Consider the following 15,783-nt stretch of genomic DNA (forward strand, 5'->3'; position numbering starts at 1 on the left):
GGCCCACTGTACCTCATTTTCTTATCTGTTAAGCAAGTAGCTGGAGAAAATCAACAGATTTGAACCTGTACTCCATGGAACCCTAGAGGTTTTTGAAAGTGCCCCCAAAGAAAAAGAAAATGGTCGGGACAGAAAACCCTCCAGTACTACATTGCATCAACTACCCACCCCCCAACCCCCCACCCCAACTATCTGCAGCAGCTCTATGTCAAGGAAAGCAAACCTCGTTTTACCTTTGTAATAGTTTAAAGTACATTTTTAAAAATATTTTTTATTGATTTCAGAGAGGAAGGGAGAGAGAGAGAGATAGAAACATCAATGATGAGAGAGAATCATTCATTGGCTGCCTCCTGCACGTCCCCACTGGGGATCAAGCCCGCAACCCGGGCATGAGCCCTTGACTGGAATGGAACTAGGGACCCTTCAATCCGCAGGCCAATGCTCTATCCCCTGAGCTACACCAGCTAGGGCTTGAAGTACATTTTTATTTGGGGAAAAGAAAAGGTTTAAGACCACTGTACTTGATCTCAAACTCAAAATCTCCTTAACTATTTTATGTATTATTTTTGGGATATTTTTACTAGAGTATTATCTAATTATAGCAGCTTCTCAACTTTTTTTTTTTTAAGCAGGCTTAAATCATCACTTTATTTTTCTTGTATAAAATTATGTGGTGGCCACAGCTGGAGCCTGGGTCCTCTGCACAGACACTCTGGTGTGGGTCTTTACAAGATGGTCAGTGAGTTCCTGATAGGGAGACTTGGTGAACACAGTCTCCTTCCAGAGATCCAGGGTGAGATAGCTGTAGGTCTTAGAGATGGCATCAGAGGTGGCCTTGGCGAAGTTGCCCAGGGTGGCAGTGCAGCCCCTGGCCGAGGTGTAGCAGTCATCAATACCAGCCATCATCAGCAACTTCTTAGGCACAGTTTTTATTATTAATATCTTTAAAATTAGGAATTCAAAATATAATTTCAAAGTATTTGTCAGATGCTTTCACATACTAGATGTTAGACTGAAAATAGATTCAGACATAATCTTTAAATTACTCATTTTAAATTTTAAGTGATTTTCAAAATAGTTGTAAAATCCTCAAGCTATGTCAAAACATTCATTGAACATTAATTTCTGAAAATGTCTCTCTTTTCCTAACCAGAAAGTTGAATCATATTTTGTGGGTTTCTGGAGGGGAAGAAGTTTCCAATTAGTGATTTCTCTCTTTAGTTGCAATAGAAAAACATAAAATCTCATATTAACAAAGAAGAGAGTGTAAATAAATTATTAATTGTGTGATAATTTGTGAATTATCTGGCTTATGAAAATATGAGAATCTAAGCTGAACATATGTCCAACCTCTAGCTTGATGGTAACTATACTCAAAATAGTTAATATGACCTAAACTGATACCTGTTGATAAATAAATGAATAGGAAAGAGATGGGACAACTCACATTACAGGAATTATAAGTGATTTTAGAGTTCATTGACACCTCCGTGACAAGAATGAGTAATTGGAGGCCAAGCTCCAAGTAATTAATATAGATGTGCAATCAATTATATACGTGGTTATGTTTAATGTAGTTCATCAAATATTTCTGGCACAAAGAAAGATTGTACTTCCTGGATTCCTTGTGGTAGAGTGGCATCATGTGACTAATTCTGGCCAATATCTGACCTGTGAGTTAATTCTGAGATAAGCATTTAAATGCTAACCCAAGACTCCCAAGAGCTTTCTTTCTGCTTGGCCTGACTCTCAGCAACTGGGCCCCTAAGTGGGATGACTATGAGGGAAGTGTAGTTACATAGCATAAATGACAAACAGATCATTGTGGTTTAGCAACTGAGATGCAAAGGTTTATCACTGCAGCAGAATTTGATAAAATACGTGAAAGATAAATTTATTTCAAGCAGGTTGTAAGTAGTCTTCCTCTCCCAAACAAATTGGAAAATTTGCACAAGCCCAGACCATGGGTGGAGGCTTGGGAGATAATGTAGTACACTCCTTCTGAAAAAGCATGAAACAGCATTTATTCTTCAGATTCCCATGGAATATTTAAATATTCTCTAGGAGAATAAAATAACCTATTTTAATTGAATGCATATGCTTTTTCCCCCTCCCATCTTGAAGTTTTTAAATTACATTTGTTATATTATTTTGAAAACAAGACAGATTGAGGTTTCAAAAAAAATCCAGTATAATATTTTTTATTTGAACAGTACTCTAAAACTTTTCCACCAAACCTTATTTTTCCAATTCATTTTTATCCTTTACTTTACAAGAAATGCTATAAAAAAGGAAAAATATCCAGAGTATCTGAAGACACTGTAACCAGTGTCTTCAAATACATTGATGATATATTACACACTCCTTTCTCTAGGCAATTTTGCTGGGTCTTAATATGTTTAATTTCAAGAGCTGAACGAATGGCCAATGAAAGTGGAACAAGTCCTCTTCTGAGAGTGGCAGAGGGAAGTTCTTTCCCGTGGAATGAGTCACACAATCCACATGGCTGCCGAGTTCAACGGTTCCTGTTAGCCAGAGTTCCAGAACTTATTCCCCTAACTCTTGTTTTTACAGCAATATTAATTCCATTCCTATGAACTGAGGTTTGGACAAGTTCCTTCGTGATTTTAAAAAACATATTAATAGTGATTCATGATGGGCCCCAAAATAAGAAATAAAAACACACACAAAACTTCTGCATGATTCCAGTCAGATTAGATCATAAATTCATCAATGTTTTAGACTTTATACTTCTTTTTCATCATTTAGTCTTACCAGAAAACAAACAAGTGAGATATTTTCATATCTATGCTCCAATTAACCAGTTAGTTAACTGTTTTATTGGTAAAACAAAGTATGATTTAAATAATTTATTTTGGGGATATGCTTTTTTATCATAAAATTCACTTCCCCCTCCTCCACAAATGTCAAGCACCATTCGTATTTTATAGTCTCACTCAAAAACTATGGAAACAAAGTATTCAATACCTATGGCTACTTAATTAACTTCAGTGATTATTCAATTTATCTCTTTAAAATATAATAGTTAAAATCTCAGTGCTGAAATGTAGTTTTATTTTCAATTTGAGACATATTTTCCACAGTTAACTTGGAATTTTATAAATTTACTTTTTTACAATTGAGCCTCACAGGGCTCTGAAAATGTAGGATGATGATGAACACAGTGGCCCGATATAGTCCATTTGTATTAATTTCCTGATAAGTTGTGATCACTTGGTAAAATGAACATCTTTTCTTTGGGCAGTGCTAGTAACATTCCTATATCACATGGGCTTTCACTGAAGAAACTGCTTCAAGTCGTTACTCTTGTACACTGGTAGCCAGGACAATGAATTAGTTTAGGATGCCTAAAGTCCCCAGAGTCCCCAGAAAAGGTGTTATCCGACAGACAGCCTCGAGTGGGAGAGAGAGGGCTGTCCCCTCCCTGGTTCCTGTCTTCTCCTATAAATGAGTTTAAATGAGAGACCCTGGTTGCGTTGTGATAAAGCCAATTTATTAAAGCAATTAAAACAAGCAAATGTATTAAAGACCCAAGGCAAGCATATCTATTTCATCCAGCTCTGAGCACAGAATGGCATCATTCAGCTCATTGAGGAGCATGTTGGGTGTGGTATCAAAGCATTATATACACTCCTGTCTATAGGTTTCAAAATTCCTCTGCTGAATATCTTAATACAGATTAATTCTCAAGGTCCCTTTTTACTTTGGTGTGGCCTTCCCAGAATTTATGAGACAATTTTATCTTGCCAAGTCTTGAGACTGCTGGCTTCTCTGTTTGGGGTATAAAAAAATAAAATGGCTCTTTTTTCCTTTCTCCTTCCCTAAAATGGCTGATTTTCTCCCTCTTCTCCCCTCCTTTCCTGCATTCTTTAGTTGGAGAATCATTAACCATTTGCTTTCAACCTTCTTTGGGAAAGATAAAGGCTTACAGTTTACAAGCTGGCTGCAAATTGCCCACACTGTTTGGCCTTGTTTTAACTTTCTTGTCTCAGTTTCCCTATTCTTCTTGCCTTGGAATTTTCCTAGTGTATCACTTCCCTGTAACACTAGAACAGATGCTCTACCTGAATTCAGATGGTTGCTTTGAAAACAGATGCTTTGGTGAGTTAACTGTTTGCTTACTTCTTTTTCTTAAATATGCTTTTTAAAATGCAGTTGGGGAGCTGAATAGAAAGACAATGAAAAAGGAGAACCCAACAAATGAGGAAATGACCCTCTACTGACAGGAAAACCTTATTGGAAAAATGAGAAGACAGGAGTGACCCCAAGTGAAACAGTGGAGATTTCTTGGCATCCCTGAATCCAGAAGGAGCCTGGACTCTGACCTGGAGCCACAAGTTATGGAGTAAAACAAGAATGAAGCTTGAGACTAAGGCCACTCATTCTCTGCAGGCGGCCCCAAGAGCAGCTCCTCTGCCAACGTCAGAGGATTGCTGAGGTGAAGGAAGAGACATGAGGACCCACCAGCTTCCAGGTTGAGTCAATGTACAGTAGCTCACCCCTTATCCACACTTTTATTTTGTGCAGTTTCAGTTATCTGTGGTCAATGTTGGTCCAAAAATATTTAATAGAAAATTCTAGAAATAAACAATTCATAAATTTTAAACTGGGTGTCATTTAGAGTACCTCCCTTCATCTCCTCACATAACTTTGTATTCACATATATATCTGTGGGGCCTTGTCTAAGAATACACCGGATGTTCAAGACCACTCTAAGCATGGGCCTAATTGGGGTGCTCAAGGCCAAGATACTTTTATGCAGGTGCAAGGTTGCCACAAGCCTTACACTGCATAGACACACCTTTCTGTAGCTAAATACTAATGTTATTTTTGGCAAAAAGCCTTCTTTGTTTTGATCTTGTTTGAGCATGTATATAAGCTGTCACTGACCAGCTTGCTATGGCTTTTTGTGTGGAATAAAGCATGTTCCATTTGCCTGCTTGCATACCCGTGTTCTTCCGATTCCCCTCACCCAGGAGGGTCAAGTCCTTAGCTGAGGAGCTTGCATCTGACAATATCCCATGATGTATATGTAAAATACACATATATTTCATGTCATATATATGTAATGTCTAATTAAAATTTTAATATAATCTCATGTTGAGTTCCAGCCATGTAATTTAAATAGTCCATACGGAAATATTCAACTAAACAACCTGGGGAAATTCCTAAAATGAAAGCATGGAAGAGATTCAGTCTTACTCCTCGTCATCTGTTTAGTGAACTTTGCATAACAGACTTCAAGCATCCCAACAGAATCTGTTTTAGATGTGGAGGCCAAGATCATAGAGGGAGTGGTTTTAAGCATTAATCTAAAATACACACGTTGTTTTTCTCAGCATCAAACATGACTTTATTATTATCATCTATTATCCTCTTCCTTCCTTTGCATCCCTCAGGCATAATAGTTCTGTGCAGCTCAGTGGAAAATGTATTTGTGTGAACCAGCACAGTGGAACCACCCCTCAGGGAATGGGGCCACAGGAAGATCAGGCCACCTCTGCCTTCTTGGAAAGGGAAGGTGCCTATGGCCAGACCCTATGTCTTGTAGAAGAGGAGAGTGAACTGTGAAATAATGGCTTTCCTCAGGGAATGTTTTCCCCCAAGAGGGATGTTTTTCTTTCTTTAAGGTTTCCAGCCTTCCTACTTAGTCTCATTACTGCCAAGTTGCACACAAACATGTGCTTGAATTCAGCCTTTTTCCAGGCCCTCTAGCCGCATCTTGATTTCTTCTTCTGGTTAGGGTTCCATACTGGGCCTGGTGGTCAGACAGTACTGCATGTGGGAAAATTGCCTAATAAATCTTAGTGATCATGAGTTCCTTATATAAATGGGGTTTTTCTTCATACTAGTATATCTTCTGCCTAGTGCAAAATGCATTGAAGGCTGATTTTGTATGAGTGTGCAATTTTATACATTTTTTAAGAACCCAGGTCTTAATAAATCAGACCTCTGGAGTCCTTGGAGTGTTTTGTTTTGTGTGTTGGTTGTTTTTTTTTTTAGTATTCTCTTTGGTTTTGAATTTGCTTGGTGGTGTTGGCTGCAGACTTGTAATTTCTGCTAGAGTTGAATTTTCCACTCAGAGCAATTTTATAGCTCTCCAGTGTTCATGGAGACCAGAATAGACATTTTTTGCCAATTTGACCAACTTCACTGTCAGACTCAGAATCTTAAGTGTGGGCCAAATAGTGGACATAATTTATTTCTTACAAGCACTCATTAATTTGTCCAGGATCTGATGCTAGCCTCATATGAATAACTACCCAGCCTTTTTATCAGGGTGTCTTGGAATATGCAAGAACCTATCCCACAGGAAACACAATGTTATCCCTTATTTCCCAGCATGTAGTCTCGGGGTCAATAAAATCTTTTGGGAGAGATGCAATGTCCACACAATCCTGAATAGCTTTTTTATTGATTATTTAGAAGTTGAGAGAATGTTTAGTGTTCAGAGTTGAAGCAGAATTATGACTCATCAGACCAATAGATTTGTTTTATGAAGAAAAAGCTTATTCAAATATTCTGTTGCATGGGAAGGCTACATGATTCCAGAGAGGCTCCTTCATTCTCTTTTCTTTAAAAAAATTTTTTTCAATTACAGTTGACATTCAGTATTATTCTGTATTAGTTTAAGGTGTGCAATACAGTGATTAGACAATTATATAATTTATGAAGTAATCCCCCAGGTAATTCTAGTGCCCACCTGGCACCATACATAGCTATTATGATATTACTAGAGGCCCAGTGCATGAAATTTGTGCACAGGGGAGGGGGGTCTCCTCAGCCCAGCCTGTACCCTCTCCAATCTGGGACGCCTCATGGGATGTCTGACTGCCGGTTTAGGCCCAGGGATCAGGCCTAAGCTGGCAGTTGGACATCCCTCTCATAATCCTGGACTGCTGGCTCCTAATTGTTCACCTGCCAACACTAACTGCCCCCACCTGTCAGCCTGGTCGCCCCGCACTGCTTCTGCATGCCAGCCTGATTGCCCCGAACTGCCCCCCCATGCCAACCTGGTCACTCCTAACTGCCCCCCCACCCTCACCAGCCTGGTCACCCCTTACTGACTCCCCTGCTGGCCTGGTCACCTCCAACTGCCCCCCCCCCTGCCAGCCTAATCACCCCCAACTTCCCTCCTGCCAGCCTTGTCACCCCCAACTGCACCCCCCCGCCGGCCTGGTCATCTCTTAACACCCCGCCCCCCGCCCGCCGGGTCACCCCTCATGGCCCCCCCCACCGGCCTGGTCGCCCTACACAGCCTGTTTGTTCAGTCGTTTGGTCATCCCTCACTAACCCTCCTGCCAGCCTGGTCGCCCCACACAGCCTGCTTGTTCAGTCGTTTGGTCATCCCTCACTATCCCTCCTGCCGGCCTGGTTGTAGGCAGCCATCTTATGAGGGTGTGATGGTTAATTTGCATATTACCTCTTTATTATATATGATTGACTATATTCCTTATATTGTACTTACATCCCCATGACAACTTTGTAACTGCCAATTTTTACTTCTTAATCCCTTCACCTTTTTTACCAGTTCCCTACTCCCTCCCACCCCAATTTGGTAACCATCAGCCTACTTTCTGTTCCTATGAGTCTGTTTCAATTTTGTTTGCTTATTTATTTTGTTTATTATATTCCACACATAAGTGAAATCATGTGGTATTTATTTTCCTCTGCCTGACTTATTTCATTTGGCATAATACCCTCTAGGTCCAACTATGTTATTGCAAATGGTAAGAATTCATTCTTTTGATGTTTTGGTAATACCTCTGTTCATGAGAGATATTAGCCTATAACTTTATTTTTTGTAATGTCTCTATCTTGTTTTAGAATCAGGATAATGCTAGCTTTATAAAATGATCTTGAGAGGTTTCTCTCCTCTTGAATTTTTAAAAATAGTTTGAGAAGAGTAGGTGTTAATTCATTGACTTTTTGCTAAAATTCACCTGTGAGGCTATCTGGTCCAAGACTTTCGTTTGTTGAGAGGTTTTTTTAATGAGTGTTTTTATTTTGTTAAAATCTTTCAGATTTTCTGTTTCTTCTTGATTCAGTCTTGGAAGATTGTATATTTCTAAGAATTTATCTGTTTCTTCTAAATTGTCCAGTTTATTGGCATATCGTATTTTTTACAATCCTTTGTAGTTCTGAGGTGTCAGTTGTCACTTCTCCTCTTTCATGTCTAATAATATTTACTTGAGTCCTCTCTCTCTTTTTTTCTTGATGACAGCATTACCTGGTAAGAGCTACAAAGCCATCTGTAGTTGGCAGCTGCCAGTACTGGTCCTGGAGGCATGTGGGAGAGACTATGCTGCTAACTAAGGCCAGATGCCACTGGTATCAGACCTGGGATCACTTGGTAAAAGGGCACCCCGAGGACTGTTACTGCCTGCCAGCTTCCCACAAGGCTCAGCCACCAAAAAATCCCTGGACAGTAGTCAAGTTGGGTGAGGAGTAGTCTCAGGAAGTTACCAGAATAAGGCAAGTGCTATTCACCAGGTCAATGCACATTCAGATTTGGCTTTGTGTGTGTGTGTGGGGCGGGGAGGATGCTCAATACAGGAAAGATGGTGCCCACCTGGCCACCATGTGGGAAGAGGGCTCAATACAGGTATAATGGGGCTGTCCCTCCAGGCCTCACCTTGCAGCCACATAACTCAGCTTCTCCCTATATGTCTCCAGCACCCCTTGAGCCACTGTCCTTCTGCTGGAGGCCAGGGTGAGCACTTGCAAGTCAATGAGTAGTGTGGAGGCCTTTTAAGATGACACCTGGATTTCCAGCAGCCTTCCATCTCACCCCGACCTGTGGAATCCCTGCTGATTTTCACAGCCAGATATTGTAAGAAATCCACTTCCTGGCAATGGTGCTTCAGGCTGGGAAGCCCAAAGTGGGCCTGAGACCCCTTGCTTCTCAGGGGTCCCTCTGCAGTTGAGATATTTCTCCTAACTCTCAACTGCTGCAGGTGGGTGCAGGGCCAGCCTATTTCATATCTCTGCCCCTCCTACCAGTCTCCACATGGCTTCTTCTGTATATCCTTACTTCTAGGACTTCTGTTTAACTATTCTTCAGATGGTACTCCAGTTTGATTATTACCTAGTTTAGTTGTAATTTTGATGTTGTCATGGGAGGAGGCAAACACAGTGTTTGCCTGCTTTGCCATCATGACTAGAACTGCTATATAAGAATGATATTCTGTTTTATGAGAATGATAATCTGAAGAATGACATTTAAGTGTAGCTGATATAAGACAACTCTTGCCTAATTTCATGTATCAAGGCAATAAAAACTCAGTACTCAAATCCGTTGTATATAATATAGCTTGGGCTAAAATTAATGCAAATTATTATGCATGAGTAGGAACTGTAAGATATGTTCAATTTTATATAGAAAATAATATATTCTGAAAAGTTGGGGAAGGGGAATTAGCAATATTTAAGCATTTGCTATATGGCCCATGTCTTGCCTTTATTAAGTCTAACTAAATGTGGAAGAAATCTCACTTTATGGATTAACCACTCAAAACAGGAAAATTAAGTAACATACTCAAGATTACACAGCTGATAACTAGCAGAGTTAAACTAGAAACCATGTTTCTCTGACTACCAAAGCTAATGTTCTACCCACTACACAATTATTTTCTTAAACTTGTATAAAACTTTGAGTCTTCAAGCAAAATTTGGTAAACACCTGCTGTGATCATTGCCACTTCCAACTTTCCTGCCATTACCTTAGGTGTTCCCAATTAGATACACTCTCCAGTGAGTGTTCACTCAGTGCCTGCCACCAAACTTGTGCAAAGTACTACTAAATATACAAAATTTAAAAGGAATTCATTCAAATAGATATATATATATACAAGTTGGTATGGACATCAATGCATCAGAACCTCAGAGGACCACCAGTGAACTCGCTGCGATTAACAGAGATTATCTGAGTAAGTACTGCAGAGAAGCAATTTCTGGCAAATGTGTGGGTGGCAATACAAATGATTTTATGAATTAAGAATATCCAAAATTAACTACAGTAAATCACCGAGCAAGAAAGTCACTTCCTTATCAATGTTCTTTCACTCAGACTGTCTCCATTTGTTGCTGAGTGATTAACTCCAATACTCTCTAATACCTACTACTAGCTTTCCATTTCAATAAAGGAAACAGAGGTCTCGGGCTAATTGCTTTCAATAAGTCAGAGTATCTAGTGATAATTTTGAACATGATTTTTTGTTTTATTTTCATGGTTTTCTCCTATTTATACTAGTTTTCTACTTATTGTAAAAATGTAAAGTTCCCTTTAAAATCAATTTACTTATGTCTTAAAGTGACACTTTTTTTCCTATCCTATTGGTATAAACTCAAAATCTAACAGTAACAAGTACTGAAGTGGGTGTGGATTCATAAGATACGTGTATATGATTGATGGCAGAATAAATTGTTATGACTCCTTTGGAAAACAGTTTGGCACTGTTTCCTTTAGTTGAACATTTGCCTGCCCTAATGAACCACCATTCCACCCATATGTCCATATCGAAAATGCATTTTTTATTTTATCAGCAAAAGATGTGCATAGCAGCCCTCTCAACAATGGCAAAATCATGCAAAACTTGAATGGGGACTTGGGGTGGGGTCTCAGAGAGTTAAGTCGTTCTCTACAGGAGACTGAACAAGATAGAAGCTTTGGAGTCTAGAATAAGCCTGTGTTGAGAGGGAGCCCAAGCTGGGGGGGAAAAAAGGATAAAAAAGCAGTTAAAAGATGAAATATTCCCAAGACTGTTTATTTGTAATAGATGTCCCATTTGGAAAGGAGAGCCAGTATAGGTCTTTAAGCTGTGGAATAACAAAACAACGATAACAAAAACAGCGCCTTGGAGAAGATTAAATGAGGCTGGTGCTGGGTGTTGTATGGGGCTGACATGGAAAATGTGAAGCCAGCTAAGGAATTAGGGTTGTAGTTTAGGCCCTGAGGCCATGAGCATTGCCTCACATGTGAGAACCTATCTCTTCATGACCCCTTCCTTCTGAGTGAATGTCCTGTCTCCGTATGGGGCTCTGTGCTGCTGTGTACAATTTCAGCTGATTTTATTCCCCAGCGAAATCACTGTTTTTAGTTGTCTAGGGAAGTAATTATTGTTTAAAACCAACCCTTTCAACAGGCACTGGTCCAGAAACTAAAGACTACACAGGATGTGGTAAGAATAAAAAAGAAACCAATATTAGGAGGTTACTTTCAAAATTTCATTTTTTCCCACTTGGAACATACTTAAGCAACATGTGATTTGAGAATTCTGACTGATATATTCCAAGGATGTCATACAATTCCTCTTGAAATGTCATTAAAATATCAACCTCAGGCATTCCTTAAGATTCTGTAACTAGGGAATAACTCCAAGAGGAATCCCTGAAAGATATAGTGTATCCTTTCCAATGTCCAAAACTCGGAGCCCTACTGGCTTACGTCTTCTGGAAGTCCTGTTGGGCATTCATCACCACACCCTTACGTTCCTCTTTTAGACCATAACCAAACTGCAAAACAAATCCTTCTGGCAGATGGAAGGAGACAAATAAGCCAAAGTGGCTATGAGCTGGCCGGCTGGAAGGCTGATATGTATGCATGAAAGCTCAATAGGGCATGCGCATCCCAGTGAAGACAGGAGAGGGAGAAATGGATGGTTATATAGAGAGAAAGCTGAGCCCAATGCTATTTAAAAATTTTGGTCAGTTCCTGAGTTATTATGCTAGTACAGTGTGACTTTTGAAAAAGAAAGAAAGAAAGAAAGAAAGAAAGAAAGAAAGAAAGAAAGAAAGAAAGAAAGAAGAAAGAAAGGAAGAAAGAAAGAAAGAAAGAAAAGTAAGTGTTATCATGGGTTGAACTTTCATGCAAAAGAAACACCATACCAGGTTCTCTATGCCGGTGAGGCAGCTACTGTCTAAGGTCAGTAGCTGATCTCATCAACTTAAGCTAGAGGATCTGGGAGATGGTTTTCCAGAAGTAACTAAGGATGGAAAAGAAGAAAAAGAACTGTATCAATTTCCCTCTGACAAAAATATTTATTCTACATTAAATTACTAAAATTATGTTTTAATTTTATTGTTGACATTGTTACAGATGTACCCCGCCCCCCTCTTTAAAACCACAATGAGATATCACCTCACACCTGTCAGAATAGCTACCATCAAAAAATCAACAAACAGCAAGTGTGTGGAGGATGTGGAGAAAAGGGAACCCTAGTGCACTACTGGTGGGAATGCAGACTAGTGCAGCCACTGTGGAAAACACTATGGAGTTTCCTCACAAATTTTTAAACTGGCCCTAGTAGGTTTGGCTCAGTGGATGGAGCATCAGCCTGCGGACTGAAAGGTCCCAGGTTTGATTCTGGTCAAGGGCACATACCTGGGTTGAGGGTTCAATCCCCAGCGTGGGGCGTGCAGGAGGCAGTAAATCAATGATTCCCTCTCATCATTGATGTTTCTCTCTCTCCTCCTCTCCCTTCCTCTCTGAAATCAATAAAAATATATTTAAAAACATTTTTAATGGAACTGCCATTTGACCCAATGATTCTACTTCTGGGAATATTGGCCTCATCGGCCTTATCTTTGATGTCTACTTTTTCTGCTTTGATCCCAGTCTCAAGACTTTAAATGATTACATTATATGGTCAACCTGTCCTCTGATGGGCTTTGAGCGAGTAACTTGGCTTGGTCTTCCAGGTTCCCTCCTAGACACAGGGCCTTGTCCCTGAACTCTAGCAGTGGCTAAGGCAGTTAACCCATGGAAGTCCTTCCCAGGTAATGTCTGCTTCCTAATTGAGGAGAAGATTCCACTATTTCTTTTCCTCACACTCTGTGCGCGTGTTAAAATCTTGACCTCAAACTTACCATCTGCCATTTCTGAAACTATGCTTGAGACAGATGTGTGTTTGAACGTTATTCCTGACTCAGGGGACTGTACCTAGGGTCAGCCTCCCCAGGCACATGATTTCTACACCCTTATTCGATTGAAAGGTCAGAAGTTTAGCAGGCTCCTGGCTGCCTGTACCTTCCTGCCTAAACCATGGCATCTCACTGGATTCATAAGGTCTAATATCTGAGTTATAGATGTCACAGAACCAGAAGCACTAGTTTTGCAACTATATATCTTGAATAAGCCGGTGTCTTCAGAGAATACCTAGTTTTATGCTTTGTTATGTATCATACATAGCAAATTGCGTGGCACCTAGTATGTGATTCATAAACATTTATTGAAGGAAAGAGAGATGGGGAGGAGAAAGGGAGGAAATGTCGTGCTCCCTTTTTACTGGGTTATTGAGGGAGTAAATGAGTAATTATATGCAAAGTATTTTCAGTTTGTTGAAAACTCACTGCTTACATCTCAAGTTACTTTATTGTTACCATCAATAGAATAATCAGCTGTGTCCATAGAACTCTAATGCATTTTTGTGATGTCATGCTTCTTCTCTAGACTAGTGGGTTTTACCTATTAAGAGATTTATAAACTTAAAAGAAAAAGAAAATTCAACAAATCCAATAAGAAGGCAGCTCAGCACAGATGGGAAAATAATCACTTGGGAGTGAAAAGAGACAGGTGTTCCTGTGACACGCTAACCCACTGAGGTCACGGGAGAAATGCGCCAGGCTAGCGCAGGAAGAATTCCAAAAGCCATCTTGCTTGTTAATCATCCCAGCAGCCCTGGGGTGAGAAATAAAAGTGCATTTCCTTTGCACAGAGGCTGGGGGTGGGGTGGGGACCATCCATGGTCTGGGGTCTCCTGGCAGCCATAGGATTGGCTTCTAGGGCTTTCTTGGGAGGAGGGGGAATAATAGCAAGGCTTTTCCTTGGCCTGACCCTCAGGAGCCCTGTTACCCTCAGTCATTTCTCTACATGTCAGAAAGGAGTTGGGGGCATCCAAAGAGAACTGAGCTAGTAAGAGGGTATTTGTTCCACATAGGTTTCTGAGTTTTGTGGTTCTTCTTTTGATAAATTATGTTGATATTTCCTTAAATGGCTAATTTCTCCCCTCTGTCTTTTCAAGTGAATAATTTCTTACATTCTCAGAACAAAATTGAGTTTCCTTTTACCATTTTTCTGCCCTAATTTAACCTGGAGATGCAAGGTTGGTACAATATTCACAAATTAATAATTGTGATATAAAACATAAAAAAAATCACATGGATCATATAAATAGATGCAGAAAAAGCATTTGATAAAAAAACCAGCACTCATTTGTCACAAAAACTTTCAGCAAATGGGGACTAGAGGGATTATACTTCAACCTAATAAAGACCATATATGACAAACCTTCAGCCAACATCATACTCAATGGGCAAAAACTAAAAGCACTTCCCTTACGATCAGAGTAAGACACAGATGTCCACTTTCACTACTCTTACTCAACACAGTACTGGAAGTCCTAGCCTCAGTGATGAAACAAGAAATTATTAAAGGCATTCAAATTAGAATGGAGGAAGTAAAAATGTCATTATTCGCAGATGACATAATATTGTACATAGAAAACTCTAAAGACTCCACCAAAAAAAAAATGAGTAGTTCTAATAAATGAATTCTCCAAAGTAGTAGGATATAAATATATATGTGAAAATATATCATTGTTAAAAAGGCAAGCAGAATATAAAGGTAGTGGACCAACCTCCTATGAAGCTAGTATGAAGGTAATGGAAACACACACAAACATGTAAAATAAGACATTAAAAACATAAAATGAGAGGGCGAAGTAAAAATATAGGGCGTTTAGAACTGAAGCAAAAGGCAGAGAAGGCTGGTTGTAAATCAAGGCTGGCCAAGACGGTTGTGGTTCCTCCTACTGTTGGCTGGAGACAAACCAAATATGTCACTTCGAAGAGACTGGCTCAGAGTCCTCTGCCGCTGCTTCGTGGGGTGTTCTTCTCTCACTCTTCTTCTTACTCCCTTAGACCAGACACCGATGCTCACACAAATCCCAAAGCTATCATGAATGTTGGTTTTACTGGCAGTTTGCATTGGTTTATGTCGAATAGAGGAATCAATGCTAAGACCAAACTGAAAGGGTGTACTAGTATTGCTAGAAGTGCTTGAGCTTTTAAGGATGTTTCCCCTGGAAAAGAAACAATTTAGGAGAAATAACATAGCTGTTTACACATATCTTAAGGACCACCAGAAGGAGGTGGGATTAGGCTTATTTAGTGTAGCTAATTGTTATTAGTGAAGCGACAGTATTATTCGTGTAGTTCCAGCATGCAGAATTTTGTTAGGCTTGATTTACAACCATCTGTTTTGTGCTCTTAGTGAAAATAGTGGCCAGATCATAATAATATGCCAAGGTAAGGAATCACTTTGTCAAGATGATTCCTTTTGCCCTCTCATATGTTTATTTTGCCATCTGTAAAAATAATACATTTTTGGTAATTTAATCATTGTAATCATTAACTAGAAACTTAGTTTTTATCTATATTTATAATTTTAAAGCTCACTGCAATATATGACTTACAATTCTAAAGGAAAGTGAGTAATACTTGAGAAATTCCATGTTTATATAGTTTAGAACACTTGTGTTCAAGTAGATAAAGGACACATGCCCACAAATCTCCCCACCTTTTAATGTAATTTAATGATTACAATGATTAAATTTATTTTATTTTTTATTTTTTTGATTTGCCATATCAGAATCTCTCTTTCTGGATTAATACATACCTGGAAACAATCAATAGTTTCTACTTTTTTTCAATAACTATTGAAATGTTTTCTGATTAAATATTAAGTTTGAGAGGGATTCATAC

At 39.4% G+C, this 15,783-nt stretch overlaps 1 protein-coding gene across 1 annotated transcript; it reads right to left on the reverse strand.

Annotated features, from left to right (window-relative positions):
* Window positions 1–634: 634 nt before the first annotated feature.
* Window positions 635–920, reverse strand: LOC129151445 (40S ribosomal protein S2-like). Its single transcript, XM_054726398.1, has one exon. It carries the CDS (start codon window positions 904–906, stop codon window positions 667–669), a length of 240 nt encoding a protein of 79 aa, XP_054582373.1. The 5' UTR covers window positions 907–920; the 3' UTR covers window positions 635–666.
* Between the last annotated feature and the right edge of the window lie 14,863 nt (window positions 921–15,783).

This window comes from Eptesicus fuscus, chromosome 14 (genome assembly GCF_027574615.1).
Source record: "Eptesicus fuscus isolate TK198812 chromosome 14, DD_ASM_mEF_20220401, whole genome shotgun sequence".
NCBI classification, from domain to species: Eukaryota; Metazoa; Chordata; class Mammalia; order Chiroptera; family Vespertilionidae; genus Eptesicus; species Eptesicus fuscus.